This window comes from Triturus cristatus, chromosome 8, assembly GCF_964204655.1.
Source record: "Triturus cristatus chromosome 8, aTriCri1.1, whole genome shotgun sequence".
NCBI classification, from domain to species: Eukaryota; Metazoa; Chordata; class Amphibia; order Caudata; family Salamandridae; genus Triturus; species Triturus cristatus.
The window spans coordinates 866439564-866459943 of record NC_140591.1 but is presented as its reverse complement, the minus strand read 5'-3'; the positions used below and the strand labels follow the sequence as shown (position 1 = coordinate 866459943).

Below are 20380 nucleotides of genomic sequence, written 5' to 3'. Positions count from 1 at the left end.
CGCAGCCGCACATATGATTTGATTGGCTACAAGCCCACCTTCAAGGAGAATTTCATTGAAATCCTGTCTGTCTTCCCTTGGCAGTTTATCAGCAAATCTGGAGAGGGAATCCCAAAGTGCGCATTCATAACGCCCCAGAAGGGCTGAAGCACTAGCCACCTTCATGTAGGAAGCAGAAGTGTTGCACATCTTCCTACCATACGAATCCATCTGCTTAATGTCTTTCTCCGGGGGGACAGAAGAGGAGACAGACGCAGAATGGGACTTCATGGCAGCCGCCACAATAACTGAATCCGCTGGTGGGTCCGCTCTCAGAAATAAGGGATCCTCTGCCGGGGCCTTATATTTCTTAGCGACTCTTGAAGGCACAGAGCCTACCGTAGCCGGAGTAAGAAATGTGGCCATAGCTGGCTCCAACAGTCCTGGCACCAATGGCAGCAAAGGTCTGGCTGCTGACCGGTGATGTAACGTGTCAAATATAATTGATGTGGGAGCCAGAGGGGTGTGCATCGTGATGTTTAATTTCTGCGCACCTCTGCCCAAAACGACAGAGAAAGTAGCGATGTCGTCAATAGGAGACACTCGTGATGGAGGTGTAGAGGAAAAGGTCGGAGAATAATCCCGGCCCGAGGACCTTGTGGAGGAAGACCAGGTGGGAGATCTAGTGCGTCGCCTCTTGTGGGGACGATCACTGTGATGAGCCCAGGACCGTGATCTGTGTTTAGAAGGAGATCTTGGCCTTCTGTGAGAGGAAGGGCGATCCCTGGGTCATGACTGTCGTGGAGAAGGTGACTTTGGTCTACCAGGAGGAGACTTGCTTCTACGTGGAGAAATCCTGGAAGGAGAGTACGTGCGGGAATAGTCCGAGCCCAGACTCCTGCAGTCACCTGTACCCACATTCTCCAACCAGCGAGGTGAAAGACCAAACTTCTCTGGTGTCTTAGGTTATTTCTCCGGAGAGATCTGCACGATATGAAGATCTGGAGATGATGAGCGATCTCCTGACAATCTAGATTTGATTCTAATCCTCTCCGTGGCTACTGCAGGTCTATCCTTCGACGTCGACCGTCTCGACGTCGATGATGTTTGTGTCACCATCGGTTGCTGGGAATGCCGCTCTGCCCTCGAAGGCGGTCTCAACGCCGATCGCCTACGGCGTTGCGGAGACCTCGACGTCGTCCTTCGTCGTCTAACCGGTGACTTCGACACCGACCTTCGTCGCCGAACCGGCGACTTCGACGTCGATCTTCGCCGACGAGCTGGTGACTGTGACGTCGACCTTCGACGGCGGTCCGGTGTTCCATGACGTCGAGCTGAGGTTGATCTTCCCGACGTCGAATGCCTTACGTCGATCGACCCACTCGCGGCGAGACATACGTCGTCGCAGCTCTCGATGCCGACCCCCTCGAGGGCAGCGGAGAATGTCTCGACGTCGACGGAAGCCTCGACGTCGACGGAGACTGTCCGGATCTCATCAGACTAACAGCCTTCGAGCCCGAAGGGCTGTGCCTAGACGCCGACTTACTTGTCTGCGGAGGAGAATCTCGACGTCGAGATGAATCTCTTGACGCAGAAGTCGTCCTGGATATTTTAGACAGTACCTTCGACGTCGACGGCGAATCTCCTGGAACCTTGTTCTTCCTGGGGTCAGGAGAGGGTATGTCGCCGTTTCTGAGGTCGTCTAGCTGAAGAAGGTGGTTTTAAGGAGGAATGGTCGCCTTCACGACGGCTTCTTTCCTTCTCCAGCTGGGCATGCAGCTTAATGCGCTCTCTATCGCGCAGAGTGCGCCTGGAAAACTTCTGGCAGTGGGGGCACCGGTCAGGATTGTGTGAAATTGGCAAACACACTTATTGCCACAGGAAGGGCATTTCCTGAATAAAGCAGGCATTCTGACTGGAAAAAAATTGAAATTCTTCAGGAAACCAGCAGAACACGCTTTCAGGAGCCAGAAAATGTCGAATTTTGTAAAAATCTGAATTGCAAAACTTTCAGTCAAAAAACTGAAGAGCTCAAGCTCCAGGATCCTCATTGAAGGAGCCGGAAAAAAGAACTGACCTAACTGTCACCTGTGGTGCATCATGGGAGCAAGGTCTTAAAGGCACGGTCCCCCCACTCTAATGCCTTAAAGGCAAGGTGTCAGTTTTCTTTGTTTTCTTGATACTCTACTGCAGCCTACAGGCAAATGCCTGCAATTACAAGTTTGCTTTATGGCAATAAAGCATTGTTGTGTGACAATTGGCTTAGTGCTTCCTTTTTTCCTTATGGGTTAGGGGGTACTACAATGCAAACCTATGTAATTTCAGCATTGCCATGTTTGAAATATTTTAGGCTGCTTGTATATGTTTTCACATATGCATATATATGTATATATATGTATTTTCTATATGCTCCTGGGATCCCGCACATGGGCGGGGATTATTCATAGATTATGACTATTGATGAGTATCCCCTGGATGAGAACTCGTACATAGAAATTATTAAGATCAGTTAGCAAAAGTGACAAGTCAACGGAATAAATTAAGGTAAAGAAAGTGCAGTAGAAAGATATTATGGTATTATGGACACCCCCCCGACCCCTTTAAGTGCGGTAAAAAGAAGGTAACTGGGCGCAATCACTATGGCCCTACGGATCGGTTGGACTGACGAGTCTCCCTATCTCGCCATAAGCAAACAAGGGATGTGGTGGCCTGATCAGGCGTTTATAAGTCTCACAATTACTGAGCCGTTCTTGTGTACTTGTGTACTTCTTTCACCCCTTTCTCTCCTGCTTTTTCTATCATCTTTTTTCTTGTTCTCACTAAACCACGTCAGGTGGGGTTAGCTAAGCATATGTTTCGAAGGGACCGTTAACACTGTTGTACAAACTACGATTGGCTAACCTTGTAACAGAAATGCTAATGTCTTGTCTATAAAAATTTAATAAAATACTTTGAAATTAAAAAAGAAAGATATTTTGGTAAATATAAGACCAAATTTGGCAGACTCGTGTGTGGAATTGAGCTGACCTAGAACACTTTCACAACTAAATTCCCAATGTGCTAAATTAATCAAGTAATTACAAGATCATGCCAAAAGAACAGTAGGAGAAAAGGATAAGAGGGAGAAAATGAATGTATAAGGTTGTTCAGTAAAAGTAAGACCTATTTGGCCCCACAGTACAAATAACACCTCAAATGGTACTATTACCTGGTGTTTCCGGGATGAAAAAGTACCTGAATTCATCTAGTTGTAATCTGACCTATACTGATTTAAGCATATTACCGATATAAACACTTAACGGCCGGAGGGCACAATTAATTTTACAATGCCATCCTATGGAATAATACAGTTCATAACTAAGTCTAATTACGTTCACATAAGCTGCCCGTTTCCCAGCATTAAGGTCCTTATTCCTATTTTGCTTGCAAAGTTATCATTTTGGAAGTAAAAGGTACAATGAAACAGAGCAGGTTTTGTCTTTGTCTAAAAACATGTAAAGAAACATGATTCGGCATTTGCATCCCTTTAAAAGCACATGGACATGGTTATGCCAAACAACTGTAAGTAATTTACCATTTCTTATCAACAAGCTTCCATGCGAGCGTTTGGTTTTAAATATTGAAATTATCCATTCCCAAATATCATAAACTGGGAATGTTTATATATTGCTAAGAGACACTGAAAGCAGGCTATGATATCCTACCACTAAACTGATGTCAATATGCAACGTAACTCCAGGGATTGGATGCCTACTGAGACATCACTCCAAGAACCAGGCGTCAGAATGTAGTGTTCGAGGAAGTGTACATCAGCTGCCATAGAATGCTCATTGCTTCCAAACCTGTCATCACAGGCCATTCAGTTATCCAATGTCAATAGCTGGATCAGATCACGAGGAGGAGCATAACTCGGCCACTTGGTGAGGTCAGGGCATAGTAGTGACTCGAACAGTGACATGAGCACCCAGCAGCAGAGACAAGTCAGGGAATATCTAATGATGTACGTCAGAAAAAGTAAACATCCATAAAATGTCATTGGCTGATCCAAAGCAAGACGAAGACTCCACCGATCCAATGTCTGAAGCAGTGGAGTGATTCAAAAGAATGGGGGGCTCATGCAGAATTTGTTGAGGCCCCTGAGACTGCCATATTTCATGCCCCCCCTGAACCAAAGGAACAACATAGGCTTGTGTTAGGCTCCAGGCCTGAAGGAGTCTCACCTAAATAAAACAAAAGTCTGACATAAAGCCAATCTCTGTATGTTGAGCTGATATGAGTTCTGACAGGCAGCAAGCTGTAAAGCTAGCCCTAAAAAGAAATTTAACTAGACCTAAAGCCAAAATGTTACGTCGATTTTTTAAAACACACTATCAGCAGGGAGCTGGCGTTGAGTAAATATGAGCCTAGTCAATCCAAGGGCCCAGTGTGTTTATGCGAAGAGTCAGATCCTTCATCTTCTTGCAGAGTTCAAGAAGTTAAAAATGTATAAAACGAAAACACCAACAGGCAATATCAATGTCAACATAAAACGTTAACCAATCATAAAGGATAGCACTACAACTTTACATTAAATATTTGATTTCCAACAATGGTTTATATTCTAAAAGTTTCCACACTACTTACTTCAGGTAAAAATCTATGATGACATCATTCAGAAATTCACCGTGTTCAAGACATTCCAAATCTTCTTGAGTGACACCCAAGCCCCCTTTTGTAGGTGGAGGAGGATAAACAATCAACCTTTAAAACAATTGATAAAACAGGTATAATTCGCAGTAATCATTCAAAATGTGACTATACATTGTCATTAATCAATATAATTTTTTAATGCAGGACAAAACAAAGGCTTATGAGCTTACGTTCTACAAACAAATATGGCCCTATTTATAATGGTAAATTCAGTAATAACAGCCTTTATGAATGAATTTACCTGTTGTACGCTTGTCAGGAATTCACAAAGGGGTTTCTGGCTGGCGTAAGTCCATTTACTTGTTGTGGAAATCTCCGCATCCATGAATCCAGAACAAAATGGTGGGCATATAGGTCTTCCAAGGTACAGTTGGTCTTGTTAGAATGTGAACACGCAAAAACTTATGTCTCATTCCACTTTCCACCCTGGAAAGATTCGGATTTTTACTCCACCCAAGGGCTGGCATAAATTAATTTCTTGAGTGTGAAGTGGAGTGAATCACCCGAAGTTTGGTGAGGGTTTAGGGTAAGGGATTTCTCAATGGGGAAAACTACTTTCCCCATGAGGTTATTTTTCAGGTCTCGCCTACGCAGCACGCAAGCGCTGGTTTGGAGACCTTTTGGAATCGCCCCAGGCTTTCCTTGAAACTCGTGCAGGTTTTGCACTGTTTCTGATTAGTCCTCGTGCATGTCTGGCGTTTACCTTGCGGGAGCAAGCAGCGGCACCATCTGTTAGCAATTATAGCGCTCGCCGCTGCTCGCTCCAGCAAGGTAAACACAATACATGGACTTCCGGCCGCGCTCCACTGAAACCCCTTTCAGTGGTGCCCTCAGCATCGCTTTAACTTTCGCGGCAGCGGGGCCTCGCTCGTTTACCATAACGTCAGATGTGCCAAACACAAAGTACACAGGATGTCATTTTAGAATTCATACGTTTCTCAAGGAGCAGCTGTCTGTTCTTGCTCCAGGGTGGATTTTACTTTCTGCTTTCAAACGGGTTGTCTCTCTGAGCGGCTCAAAGTGTTAAACAGTACGAAAAAGAGGCTGTGCTGGCAGTCTGACGAGCGACGATTCACAGCTCCTGGTTAGCACAGTGGAGCGGCTAGTGTTGTGTGTAGATTTAGATTCCGTATATAGGTTTCCCGATTTATGTCCTTATGTAGGTACAATCCATATTGCCCTTATTTAGGCATAGAAAATCCAACCCTTATTTAGGCATTGTCCATGCTAACCAAATACAAGCATGGTCTCCTACATCCATCCATCCACGTCACAATGAGTTCTTGGACAGCCTTTAGGAATTTCCCTTGTTTGGATATTGATTTCTCCAAGAACTCATTTAGTATGCATGAACATCTATTCCTTAGGGGTTCATTCATGACGTTCCGATGCCCGACTTTTACGTCAATACAGGCATTCCTAAACACCTTCAAGGTATAAATATACCTGCACTTGCCCTGGCAAACAACGGTTCGGGTACGATCCAGCTTGACTGCATACTTGCGGTTCGCCAGGGCAAGTTTGGAAGGAGATCGAGTCCCAGCCTGATGCACTGACTAGACGCTGTCTCCCTCCTCGCAGAGAATCCAGCTCCAGTGTTTCCGACTCCCCTTGTGGGGTGTTAGATATCGAGTCCCGGAAAGAGATTCCAACCTCGCACAGTCTAAGGTATAGAGCAGACTAGAAATTAGAGAAACGTTTGGCAACTCTTGGCAAAACTAAACTATAGGTAGCTATACTTTAGAAAACAGCCCCTACTTCTTACCTCGTACTACACTTAGGTTAGGTACACTGGGGTAGAACTATTTAGAGGCATCAGATGAGTATTCATATTTTAGCCGGTGTTATTTGTGTATGTATTTTATAAATATATGTCATAGCTACAAACCATGCTATTGCAGTATTATTCTATCTTACTTCTAACTCTGTACATATTGTACTTCGCAGCCTGTCTTACGATTGTAGCAGTTCATATCTCTTGCATGAGAAATAAAGCTGTTCAATAAACCCTTTTTATTGAAACGTCCGTCTCTCTATTTCTGTGCAACTCTGTAGAAACGAAGCATGCACGATTGAGTGAAACTGTTATCTATTGTTTCCACGGTTCTGAGATTGTTCCGACTCAAAGGGAAACAAAGTTGTCATGTTTATGCGGTTGTCAGAAACTAATCCCTTCTTGTATATTCGAGAAGTTTCTAGTGACCTCTGAGTTAGCTGGCACACAAAAGTAATTAAGTTTAATGTACACGATAGAGACATACTGACCTCAGTCCTATGTCAAAATTATAGTGTATATTATTCCAATGCGCAGAGTCTATCAGGGATATAGGAACTACACTACACTTGGACTGGGAAATGCCTTCAGAAGGAGCAAAGAGACATTCTGCGTGATCAGCTCACCAGTACCACACAACCCCCCTTTCAACCCAACATCAAGGGCGTTCACACACAAGAAGGGGGGGTTCTTCGGTAGGTAGAATCTCATGGGGAAATGTCATCTTCTAATGCCGATTTGCACATTTTATGCTTTCTGCGTACTTCATTTTGTTAGGTATTAACAGTTACATTGGCAGTGGTGGTGTGGCCTGAAGAGAATGGCAGAGAACAGTGTGGCATGGAGTAGGGATCCCTGCTTTTGTGTGTTGACATGAACCATCTGTCTTCCCAATCAGCGTTAGAGGGCTGATGCGAAACCGCCAGGCAAATGACTGTTTAACCACTGCCGTGAAGGAGACAGGCTCGAATTGACACGGGGTATTTAAACCCAGACGAATGTCTGCTTGGATTCCCATTTCCTGCTCTCTAATTTGTCTGCAATTGGTGAGCAGAGCGGAGCATAAATAGCACGGTAGCTGCTAAAAAGTAGAACATGTGTTTCCCATAATTCTAACTCCCTTATGGTCTCTCTTTGAAGTGTGTCTGTACATCAAACCATAGAAGAATAAAAATAACAAAGCTGTGCTATACTTTAAGGCCAGTTAAAGAAAAGGGTAAACCCATATAAAGTCACTGGGACCTGGGTAGAGAACAGTATGGAGAAAAGTGGTCCCAGCATACAAATCATTCAAAACAAAACATTAAAAAACAGTTGACCAAAAAACTCAAGGAAATTCGAATGCCATTTAATCACATCGAATAGGTTTAAATGTTTAAATGAAGTCCACAATTTGAGCAACAATTTGTTAAAGTAATACAAGTACCCAGAGAAAGGGGTAAGGGAGTGAGTGAATTAGTGTGGGATTTGAGAGGAAGTGAACACAATGATAAATACACTAAATTACAATCAAATTGATCGGCATACTTAAATCACTGCCGCATAATACATACAGATCAAATCATGGTCACAATATCAACAGTTCTGAGAAATGCCATATATAAACGATCACAGTGCATCCTGTACTGGTGAAAATATTGGCAACGGTGTTATGTCGACGTTTCGACCCCTTGAGTGTTGTAGGTACTCAATGCGACCTTACGAGATGGGGTCTTCATCAGGACTGGGGTAAAAATGGATGGAGGGTGGGCACCTAAAGAAACAAAAATGAACGAGTGTAAGACTCATCAATCTCTATTCTGAGGGACTGAAATAAATGAATTAAACTTGTACACAGAAGTTACCATGTCTGTCGAAGGACAGGCCTCTAGGACGTCCGAAGATCGTCAAAGAAAGAGGGGTTGAGACTCCTCGGTGGTAACAACAAGGGCGTAGAGAGTGGTGGACACCTAAAATCAAATTAGGTCAATCAAAGCACAGAACAAGGATATTTGTACAAAAAAATCGCTCCAACAGTAAGCGAAAAAATTGGTTTACCGCAGAACACTATTCTGTCGGGTTGAATCCTAAGGTTCTCAGCGATCAGCAATACCGGGACGGTATTCAAAAGTGATTCTGACGGATGAACTGCTGGGAATTAAACACCGCTAGTTCGCCGTCGGGGAGTAAATCTAAAAAGAGGTAGGGAGGAGAATAAATAATCGGTTGAAAAAGAAAGGACCCTGCAAATGAACAGTCGAAAAATACGAAAGGGTCACCAGAAATGCCCACATGTTTAAAGCTAATGGGAAATGATTCTTGGAGGTGTTGCGGGAGACATCTATGTCCCATGCATGAATCCGTTAGGATCACGGTGGTAGCAAACTAAGGGGCATTCAATCGAGACAGAGTGTCGGGAAGTAACACGGCACTTGAGGGAAAATGCGGGCAAGTAACACTAGAATGAGTGGCAATTCAAGATTTAACGGATAGTTGTCAAAAACCCTGAAGTCAAATAGGAGCTTTAAAAATATGCTTACCCTGGATCTATGCTTCCGCTGCACAAGTGAATAGGGAAACGCGCCGAGAGCTCGTATTTTTAAGTCGGGAAACGCGAGGTCAACACGTGATCTCCGTTACCGTGCTGGCGCTAGATGCCGGTTAAAAAACGTAATTAAGAAAAGACTATGGTAAGGTAGTTAACGGAAGGATGGAATCACGGAGTCAATAAAGTCTATAGGTATTGCGGTTCATAAACAAGACAGGAATGTAAACATTCTAGCGCATACTAATGTGCCTGTATATATGAAATGACCGTAAGAGTCTAGCACACAACATCGATAACATTGATGGCCCAACAAATCAAACAGTATACGTTATCATTTGTATAATGTATACATATTAATTAAAACGGCTTAACACTAGAAATCAATTCTCATTAGTGTATATTAGTAAACAATGAATTTACAAGATGTTGACTCCTTGACCTAGGGGGGGGGAAGAAAAACAGATGTACCATATCCAGATATAATACATAAAGATTAGATTCGAAGGACCGCTAATTGGGCGTTGCTGCCATCGAGTTCATTAAGCCCATTAGCCACAGTGTCCATCAATGACATCCATTTAGATTCTCTTACATTAAGAATAGCTGACAAATTGCCACCTCTGGGACCCACTTTCACCTTTTCAAGTACCAGCCATTTAAGATCATCCGGCTTGTGATTTTTTGAGACACAATGTTCAACGAGGGGGGCACCCACCACATTACACCGGATTCTGCTGTGGTGTTGCAGAATTCTGGATTTGACCTTCTGTTGTGTCTGTCCAATATAGAGTAAGCCACACGGGCAACTAATACCATAAATTACATTGAGAGAGTTACAATTAGTGAATGAACTAAGAGTAATCGAGTGTCCTCTGTATGTAAAAATCTTTGTTGTGTCAGTGGTTTCGCAGGCCTTACAGTGACCACACTTAAAATGTCCGATTACTGGTGGCAGACTCCAAAGTTCTTGGATGGTCGGTGTTGTTGCCGTTTCCAGGAAGGAGTGGACTACATAGTCCTTCACGCTTCTAGCTTTCCTGAAGGAGTGCATCGGCGGGTTCGGTTGGTCGATGTCATCAGCCACCAATTTCCAATGTTGATTGATCACTTTCTTAATTGCATTGCTCTGTGTGGAGAAAGTGGTGACACAAATCATTCTCTGCAATGCCACATCTTGTTTGGCCTTAGGCGTTAGGAGGGTTTCTCTGGGATTGAATCATGCCCTCTTGCGTGCTTTCTTGACCAATCTCCTCGGATACCCCCTTACTAGTAGTCGGTTGCTAAGATCCTCAGATTCGACAAGGTAGTCCTCTTTTTTAGTGCAGTTTCTGCGGATCCTCAAAAACTGTCCAAAAGGTAAGTTATCCCTCAGGCCGCGTGGATGGTGGCTATTGTATCTGAGTAAGGAATTGCGTTCAGCAGGTTTCCGATACAGTGTTGTGTGCAATTTGTTGTCCTCACAGTAGATCTTGATGTCCAGGAAAGCAAGTTCTTTGGCATCAGAGTGTATCGTGAACTGAATGTTATCATTACATTGATTGAGCCATTCATGAAAAACCGCCAATTCAATGGCGTCTACATTCCAAATCAGGAGTATATCGTCAATGTAACGTCTCCATAAATTGATCTTGCCAGAGAATGGATTATTGTTGAAGATGAATAGCCGTTCAAAGTGGTCCATGTAGATTACTGCTAGATCAGGAGCAAAGGCTGCTCCCATGGCAACACCTTTGGTCTGAACGTAGTGATCTCCTTGAAAGACAAAAAAATTTTTTTGCATAGCAATCGTCAAAAGTAGGATTATAAACTCTGTTGGAACTCTCATTGGTGATGGTCGGGTATTAAGAACTTCACTCATCACTTCCAAGGCAGGTATCTGGGGAATGCTGGTATATAAGGACACGATGTCACAGGTCACCAGTAGCTGGCTGCTGGGATCAAAGGGTAATTGGTCGACCAGGTTGATCGTCTGCATCGTATCCCTTAGATAAGCCTCAGTTTTTTCCGCCAGTGGTTTCAGAAAGAAATCCACATACTTACATAATGGTTCCAGTAAGGAACCACATCCTGAAACAATGGGGCGTCCAGGTGGTTTGTGGAAATCCTTATGAATTTTGGGTAGAGTGTATATGGTAGGCAATCGAGGATATTTCTGGTTGAGATAGTCAAACTCAAGTTTACTAAGGATGCCTTGCCCATAGGCTTCGGAGGTAACTTGCAAAATTTCCTCTGCCAGTTCTTTAGTTGGATCGGATCGTAATTTGGAGTAGCTCACCCCATCTTGGAGCTGCCTCAAAATCTCATCCTTGTATGCCGTTGTATCCTGGATGATGCCATCGTCATCCAGGATACAACGGCATATATACCAGCATTCCCCAGATACCTGCCTTGGAAGTGATGAGTGAAGTTCTTAATACCCGACCATCACCAATGAGAGTTCCAACAGAGTTTATAATCCTACTTTTGACGATTGCTATGCCAAAAAATTTTTTTGTCTTTCAAGGAGATCACTACGTTCAGACCAAAGGTGTTGCCATGGGAGCAGCCTTTGCTCCTGATCTAGCAATAATCTACATGGACCACTTTGAACGGCTATTCATCTTCAACAATAATCCATTCTCTGGCAAGATCAATTTATGGAGACGTTACATTGACGATATACTCCTGATTTGGAATGGAGACGCCATTGAATTGGCGGTTTTTCATGAATGGCTCAATCAATGTAATGATAACATTCAGTTCACGATACACTCTGATGCCAAAGAACTTGCTTTCCTGGACATCAAGATCTACTGTGAGGACAACAAATTGCACACAACACTGTATCGGAAACCTGCTGAACGCAATTCCTTACTCAGATACAATAGCCACCATCCACGCGGCCTGAGGGATAACTTACCTTTTGGACAGTTTTTGAGGATCCGCAGAAACTGCACTAAAAAAGAGGACTACCTTGTCGAATCTGAGGATCTTAGCAACCGACTACTAGTAAGGGGGTATCCGAGGAGATTGGTCAAGAAAGCACGCAAGAGGGCATGGTTCAATCCCAGAGAAACCCTCCTAACGCCTAAGGCCAAACAAGATGTGGCATTGCAGAGAATGATTTGTGTCACCACTTTCTCCACACAGAGCAATGCAATTAAGAAAGTGATCAATCAACATTGGAAATTGGTGGCTGATGACATCGACCAACCGAACCCGCCGATGCACTCCTTCAGGAAAGCTAGAAGCGTGAAGGACTATGTAGTCCACTCCTTCCTGGAAACGGCAACAACACCGACCATCCAAGAACTTTGGAGTCTGCCACCAGTAATCGGACATTTTAAGTGTGGTCACTGTAAGGCCTGCGAAACCACTGACACAACAAAGATTTTTACATACAGAGGACACTCGATTACTCTTAGTTCATTCACTAATTGTAACTCTCTCAATGTAATCTATGGTATTAGTTGCCCGTGTGGCTTACTCTATATTGGACAGACACAACAGAAGGTCAAATCCAGAATTCTGCAACACCACAGCAGAATCCGGTGTAATGTGGTGGGTGCCCCCCTCGTTGAACATTGTGTCTCAAAAAATCACAAGCCGAATGATCTTAAATGGCTGGTACTTGAAAAGGTGAAAGTGGGTCCCAGAGGTGGCAATTTGTCAGCTATTCTTAATGTAAGAGAATCTAAATGGATGTCATTGATGGACACTGTGGCTAATGGGCTTAATGAACTCGATGGCAGCAACGCCCAATTAGCGGTCCTTCGAATCTAATCTTTATGTATTATATCTGGATATGGTACATCTGTTTTTCTCCCCCCCCCTAGGTCAAGGAGTCAACATCTTGTAAATTAATTGTTTACTAATATACACTAATGAGAATTGATTTCTAGTGTTAAGCCGTTTTAATTAATATGTATACATTATACAAATGATAACGTATACTGTTTGATTTGTTGGGCCATCAATGTTATCAATGTTGTGTGCTAGACTCTTACGGTCATTTCATATATACAGGCACATTAGTATGCGCTAGAATGTTTACATTCCTGTCTTGTTTATGAACCGCAAAACCTATAGACTTTATTGACTCCGTGATTCCATCCTTCCGTTAACCACCTTACCATAGTCTTTTCTTCATTACGTTTTTTAACCGGCATCTAGCGCCAGCACGGTAACGGAGATCACGTGTTGACCTCGCGTTTCCCGACTTAAAAATACGAGCTCTCGGCGCGTTTCCCTATTCACTTGTGCAGCGGAAGCATAGATCCAGGGTAAGCATATTTTTGAAGCTCCTATTTGACTTTGGGGTTTTTGACAACTATCCGTTAAATCTTGAATTGCCACTCATTCTAGTGTTACTTGCCCGCATTTTCCCTCAAGTGCCGTGTTACTTCCCGACACTCTGTCTCGATTGAATGCCCCTTAGTTTGCTACCACCGTGATCCTACCGGATTCATGCATGGGACATAGATGTCTCCCGCAACACCTCCAAGAATCATTTCCCATTAGCTTTAAACATGTGGGCATTTCTGGTGACCCTTTCGTATTTTTCGACTGTTCATTTGCAGGGTCCTTTCTTTTTCAACCGATTATTTATTCTCCTCCCTACCTCTTTTTAGATTTACTCCCCGACGGCGAACTAGCGGTGTTTAATTCCCAGCAGTTCATCCGTCAGAATCACTTTTGAATACCGTCCCGGTATTGCTGATCGCTGAGAACCTTAGGATTCAACCCGACAGAATAGTGTTCTGCGGTAAACCAATTTTTTTCGCTTACTGTTGGAGCGATTTTTTTGTACAAATATCCTTGTTCTGTGCTTTGATTGACCTAATTTGATTTTAGGTGTCCACCACTCTCTACGCCCTTGTTGTTACCACCGAGGAGTCTCAACCCCTCTTTCTTTGACGATCTTCGGACGTCCTAGAGGCCTGTCCTTCGACAGACATGGTAACTTCTGTGTACAAGTTTAATTCATTTATTTCAGTCCCTCAGAATAGAGATTGATGAGTCTTACACTCGTTCATTTTTGTTTCTTTAGGTGCCCACCCTCCATCCATTTTTACCCCAGTCCTGATGAAGACCCCATCTCGTAAGGTCGCATTGAGTACCTACAACACTCAAGGGGTCGAAACGTCGACATAACACCGTTGCCAATATTTTCACCAGTACAGGATGCACTGTGATCGTTTATATATGGCATTCCTCAGAACTGTTGATATTGTGACCATGATTTGATCTGTATGTATTATGCGGCAGTGATTTAAGTATGCCGATCAATTTGATTGTAATTTAGTGTATTTATCATTGTGTTCACTTCCTCTCAAATCCCACACTAATTCACTCACTCCCTTACCCCTTTCTCTGGGCACGTGTATTACTTTAACAAATTGTTGCTCAAATTGTGGACTTCATTTAAACATTTAAACCTATTCGATGTGATTAAATGGCATTCGAATTTCCTTGAGTTTTTTGGTCAACTGTTTTTTAATGTTTTGTTTTGAATGATTTGTATGCTGGGACCACTTTTCTCCATACTATACTTTAAGGCCAGAGCGCGATGGTGACTATCGGGTTTGGTAATGGTAGTTTACAAAACGATTTTTTGCTCGTGGATGAGGACAGCAGTGTTCTAACCGTGCGTATGCCTTGTAGAGTCTCCCACTCTTTTGCTTAATGAGAATACTTAAGATGTATGGGCAATTTTAGGAGGTATAGGTCCCTCCTAGGAACACTTGCTTTTTGTGGAAGTTGCCGTATTTTTAGGTGTAAGAGACCGCAGGGATTGAGGAGTTAGCTCAGAGTGGTAGCAAATGACAATTATTAACAACATTGTCTGTGTAAGGATCTGCCTCCATCTTATTGTTTCCCCTCCAGTTCCCGCCTCTTCCGTGTTCCTCTTCTTCTCACATACAGCAGAGCTCCTAAGTGAGCCTCGATGTTACCCTGAGGCTCTCTTGATCAGTGTACTTTTCTGTATACATCTGAAACAGCAGGCTGGTTGTCGGACATCTGAGGACGCTGATGCAAAAAGGCGCTCCTTTTTATGTGCTACGTCTGACTCAGCAGTTGAAGTACATACAAAATGTATAGTAACTGTGATTGTGAGTGCAATGGGGGCAGGAGAAGTGCTTTCAAAATATATTTTTTTGCATTACATAATCACACCGTACCTAATGCAAACCTTAAGTTTCCATTAGAAGAACGCACTCCAGAACTCAGCTGGTAACATCCTTGTGTTGCCTCTCAAAAAGAATACATCTTTGTCACCATGAAGCCTCAAATGGCTCCATCAGTTAAAAGTATACACTGGTTTCCAAGCAGCATTTAGATTTAGTGATTAACAGTAGCACACATTTACATTTCTTTCAGGTAGTAGGCACCCTAACTAGAAGGCTTGTTTCTTCTTTAGCTGCCTGTCCCTCCCTTGGCTTCAAAGTGTAGGACACCCCTTCCCTTTCAGACAGCGGTATCTCAAGGTCGGCATTAACCATCGTAGGAGCCTACACTTTACCGCCTCTGCTCTCCCCTACACACCGGTCCTTCCTTTTCCATGTCTCCCATGCCTCAGTGGGTCATCTGCACTCTTAGACATGCGACAATGCCACTTGGCAGACATAACCTCAACTGAGGATCTTTTCTACAATGGCACACTCAGTCATTTAAGGACCTGGCGAAACAGAATGCCGTATGCAGCAGACCGTTTTTGGCATATCAGGCACTGACCCATGTGCTGCGCTCAAGCTGGAACATCGCTGCAGCAGAACCTGCCACAAGCAATGAGGCAATACCTTCACACAATGGGAAATGGCCACACACTCATTAGCAGGCTCATAAAGGCCACAGGTGAAAACTCTCTGCCTCCCCACCCCTTACTGCAGTACGATCTGGGTGGGAGGAAGAACTAGCTGTACCAGTTGCATAAGGGGACTGGGAACGGATAGTGTCCTACTCTGCTAAGGTGTCTAGAAATGTATGATTTAAGTAAATACAGTTCGGTGGCCTTCTTCTTGCATATCTCTCCCAAGCCAAAGTCAAAGAGCAGGAGCCCTGTACTCTCGTTGCTAGACACAGTGCTAACTGTCTACACATGCTGGGGTCTGCCCATCCTTGTCACAGTACTGGTTGACGTTACAACACAGCTGACCCAGGCTACGGGTATTGGCACCATGCACTGCTGGTAGCCTGCTCACTGGGGGTGTCAGACACTCCCTCTCCTGGGTGCTCCCCTAGCGCTGCGCCTGGTCCTGCTGAGTTCTCTCTCCCATCAGGCAGACACACGAATGGTCACTTGAGCAGTTGCCTCTTCTCTGCTACTAGATAGGAACCACTAACAGATTCCAGCCTTGCTCGCCCTTTACAGCTCTGCCGACCCAGGCCTTTTTCAAACACCTGCAAACCCTGACCTGGAGCTCAACACCAACAGGTGCATCACATGTCCCCTGCCAGAGCCAATGGACAACTCACCCCCCACCCCTTGACCACCCCGGTCCCTCTATCCATTGCACTGTATCAAACATACAAGCCTACACGCACTGGGTCCGACACAGTGGACTGTGTTAGATAGGCGTGGGACAGCCTCAACTGCGTGAGAACTTAAAGTGCATCTACGCGCCCTCCTTCCCCATAGCACGGAACCCTATGATACTAGTATTACAAGACAACAGTGCGCGATTGCGAGCACACAGTCAAAATCTGTTTACATTCGCTGACCTTTACACCTATGGCCAGTTCATCCTACCACCTACACTAACAGACAGCCCCCCGGCCCACTGTGATGGGTATATTATTATACCATCAGATTCGCACGACATGCCACCTTCCTTGAGCCTCCACCAATGCTACATGCACTGGAGCACATACTGACGAATACCTCACACCGCAAGCTCATCACACAGCTTTACACAGTTATACAAGTTAAGGCGCTTATATGCACCCCCAAAGCATATGCTAAATGGGCACTGGGCACCTATATCCACTGAGCAATGGACATACTAATGTGAACAAACCGCAGCCCTTTCATCAAACTGCAGACTGCACCTCAATACACTTCAAGTTCCTACACCAGTTATACCGTACACCCATACAACTACAACATATGGGCTTGAGGGAGGAGGTGCGTTGTGAGAGATGTTCAGCAGCTCAGGCCTCGTTCTTACATCTAGCATAGGAATGTCCTATAATTGCGGAGTATGGCCGAGATGTACATTTTATTCTCCAACAGATCACCAGTCACCCTATACCACAAACGCCGACGGTTAGCCTCCTAGGCTATGTTAAGGACTTACCACAGACACGCTGTCGCCTGACGGCTATGCTCCTACTACTGGCCAAGCTCCAAATTGTTAAACACTGGGGGAAGAAAGCTGCTCTAAAGGTCACACTATGATTGCACGACGCAACATGCTGCCAGGAACAACTGGCCAACTACTGCGAACCGATGCGCCCGCCGACCCAGCCAAAATAAATTTGGGAGACAATTGGAACATATTTGAGGTCGCAAGACACTCCCCCACACCCTAAACACACTCTGACTAACATCCACAATCAATTGCTTACTCTATGTATAGCTAATGAGGAAGTATTATTTATGTTAGGAGACGAAATTGCGCGGCTAGTCCTAACCCGTGTCCCTGTGGTACTACCCTGAGTGACATGTTTATATTCTGAAACACCTTCTCATGTCGCTACACCCATAGGTCAAGAGTGAACTCCGACAAAGCAATGCCAGTGTACAGTCCATACTATGTATTCTGGTGTGATACTATTGTGCTGTCCGCAAAAGCTGACTATGCCTTTCGCTCCCCCCACCCACCTTTCTCTCCCCCCCACCCACCTTTCTCTCCCTCCTGCCTGTTGTTAATTGTTGGAGATTTACGGTCTTGTATTGTAATATCGCACTAAATGCCAATAAACAAAATAAAAAATAAAAAAAAAATGTCAAGAGTATACTATCTGTATTATGCATTGTTTACAATAAAACAAATAAAAATAAATGTGAACAAAAGGATAGCATTAACCATCTAGGAAAGTTTCTTTTTAAACAAAAAGTGGCAGAGCTGTTGCTGTAAAATTAAAGATTGGGAGCGTCTATTCCAATAGACCCCCCTACTTTAGCCACTCGTCTAAATAGCCCATTTTCTGCAGCCAGTCTCGTCCTACTCAACCCTCTAGTAACTGTATCCAATGGGTATTCAAATGACGGGTGTACTCATATGCAGCCCCTTAACCTTGTATGCTATCATCTATTCGTGCCCCTCTTCTCTGAGGCAGAGAGAAGAAATGGGCAAGAGAAGATGGCAAACACAATATGCGCCTTCCTCCTCAGCACATCTGGCCACTCTGACACTACCCAGGCCAACCCTACATAGACCTCAGCTCGCAACCCCTAACTAAAACAGAATTGTGTCATGTTTGATTTTAGAACAATGCAATATCTTTGGAGCATCAAAGTGCTTACCTTTATAATTTTCTGATAATGAAACCGATATCTTTTTGAGAAAGAAGAGGAACAGAAAGTGACTGAAGAATTTAAAGCACACGGAATGCATAGCTGTCACGTTTCGTAGCTCCATGTAGGAGTAGTTTGTCCAGTCCAGTTTTTTTCTTTGAATTATGGGATTTGAAGCCTTGGTTATCACATTATAAAAGAAGAACTAAAATACCCTGAATGGAAACGAACAGTCTGGCCTCGATATGCTGCCCTGGACCCGGAAAACTTCAGAGCTCTACGTTGGTTAAGAGGCTTTAAGTTCTTCCTGATGGACAGCAGAGTATGACACCACCTGAGGTTCATAGTGAAAGCAAGCCAATGCACAGGAGAGTTGCACTACAAGGCAGCAATTCCAATGTTGGCTGTGCTGACCTTATGCTTGGCAAACATGAGATCATTGTTGGAAAGATTGTTCCTTGTTGAAAGCAAGTCCATGGTCTCCTTTACAAGGTAAGCTGGAAAGTTAAAAAGTCAGCTACTTGGATATTAGAATGACTGTTAATGCGGGAGATGGTCATGCAAGTGATTTGTATTTTAGTTTTGGTACGAGTGGATCATCGGGAAGTAGCTTAGCACACAGCTGCAGGACACATTTACATCCCATAGATGTGACTGAATAAAGGTTATAGCAGTTGCTGTTGGGCCAAAGAAGTGCATATAGGATACTTACTGGCTGTAAGGTGGATACACAGTAGAACTGTTAAGGATACGGCTTTCTAGAATCAGGGTGAGGGAATATTACTGAAGTAGATCATTTTTAGGGCTTTTTTTCCTCTTTATTCCTAGACAGTGGCTGCTGGGGCCCAGAAAGTTTAGAATACAAAAACTATGGGACAAAACTGTAGAAGGCTTGTGGTTGCGAATCTGTTTATTTCCTTTTTGTGCATTGTGTGGATTCTCATGACTTCAAGTTGGGCAGCTTTTAGTCGATTTACTAAGTGCATTGATGAAGTGAGTATTAGGAACTTTTAAATGATGCAGCTGGTCTTGACGGTGGTAAAAGTTTAAAGTGTCAACCTGATGAGGGATATGATGGTGAGGTTAATGTGGTCAGAATTTCTCTTAACAGTGCAAGGTGTGCTGTGGTATGTAAAGCAGAGATGAGAGAAAGGACTGCCGTACGTCAGCATGCTCAGCATTGCCACAGTTGATATAAGAGATGGCAAGTACTTTTATTGCTGCTTTCGAAGCAGGGTATCGGGCACAAATTATGGGAATTCTTCTAAAGCACTCTTTACATGTAGTATGTCATCTTGAACTCAATCCATTGGGCGCCAGGTAACTAATGAATCTTTGTGGCCAAAGGTGGCCTGTTTATATATGAGAATTAGACAGTCCCTAGGGAAACGAGATCTAGGACCTCTGGAGTATAACCTTCCTTCATATTAGGGAGTAAATAGTCCCTCTAGACATCACTCTCTCTTTACAACAAATGTAGATCCAGTCGCCCTACATTTTGATAATCTGTTACTGATTACCGTACATGTACGTAATACTGTCTGGAAAATGCTGTTTGTACTGTTCAACATTGTTTTATGCGAAGCTTGTACAACAAATGCCAATAAAGACTCATTAAAACAATGTGGGTCGCCAGTGACATGGTTAATTTAAGGCACAGTCTTGGGCCACCTTTTCTCACGACTGGACATATGTTAACACAACCCCTCAGTCCTTTTACGGTCATAATTTACCTCATTATTTGATTTTGTGCCCACTGCGGTTTACTAAGGGAGCCTTTGTTTACAGGTCATGTAAATTGGTGGCGACCCGGTAGGACTGAATCTACTGATGTCGTATTAACTTGTAGCTCCTTTCAACCAAAGCCAATCGCCAGTGATCTAGATTAGATGGCACTAGCCACAGTGCACTTGATTTTTGTAGTGATCTAGTGTCATAAGAACGTATCTGGCCCTTTAATCACATGGACGAA

General features: G+C 43.8%; 1 protein-coding gene across 2 annotated transcripts in view; it reads right to left on the bottom strand.

Moving 5' to 3' along the window:
• The window catches only part of SENP7 (SUMO specific peptidase 7), a 991910-nt gene that overhangs the window by 424227 nt on the left and 547303 nt on the right, over nt 1–20380 (bottom strand). For both annotated transcript variants that reach the window (XM_085622390.1, XM_085622391.1), the window contains exon 14: nt 4603–4719. In XM_085622390.1, coding sequence (XP_085478516.1) covers nt 4603–4719 — 117 coding nt within the window. The remainder of the gene's footprint in view (nt 1–4602; nt 4720–20380) is intronic.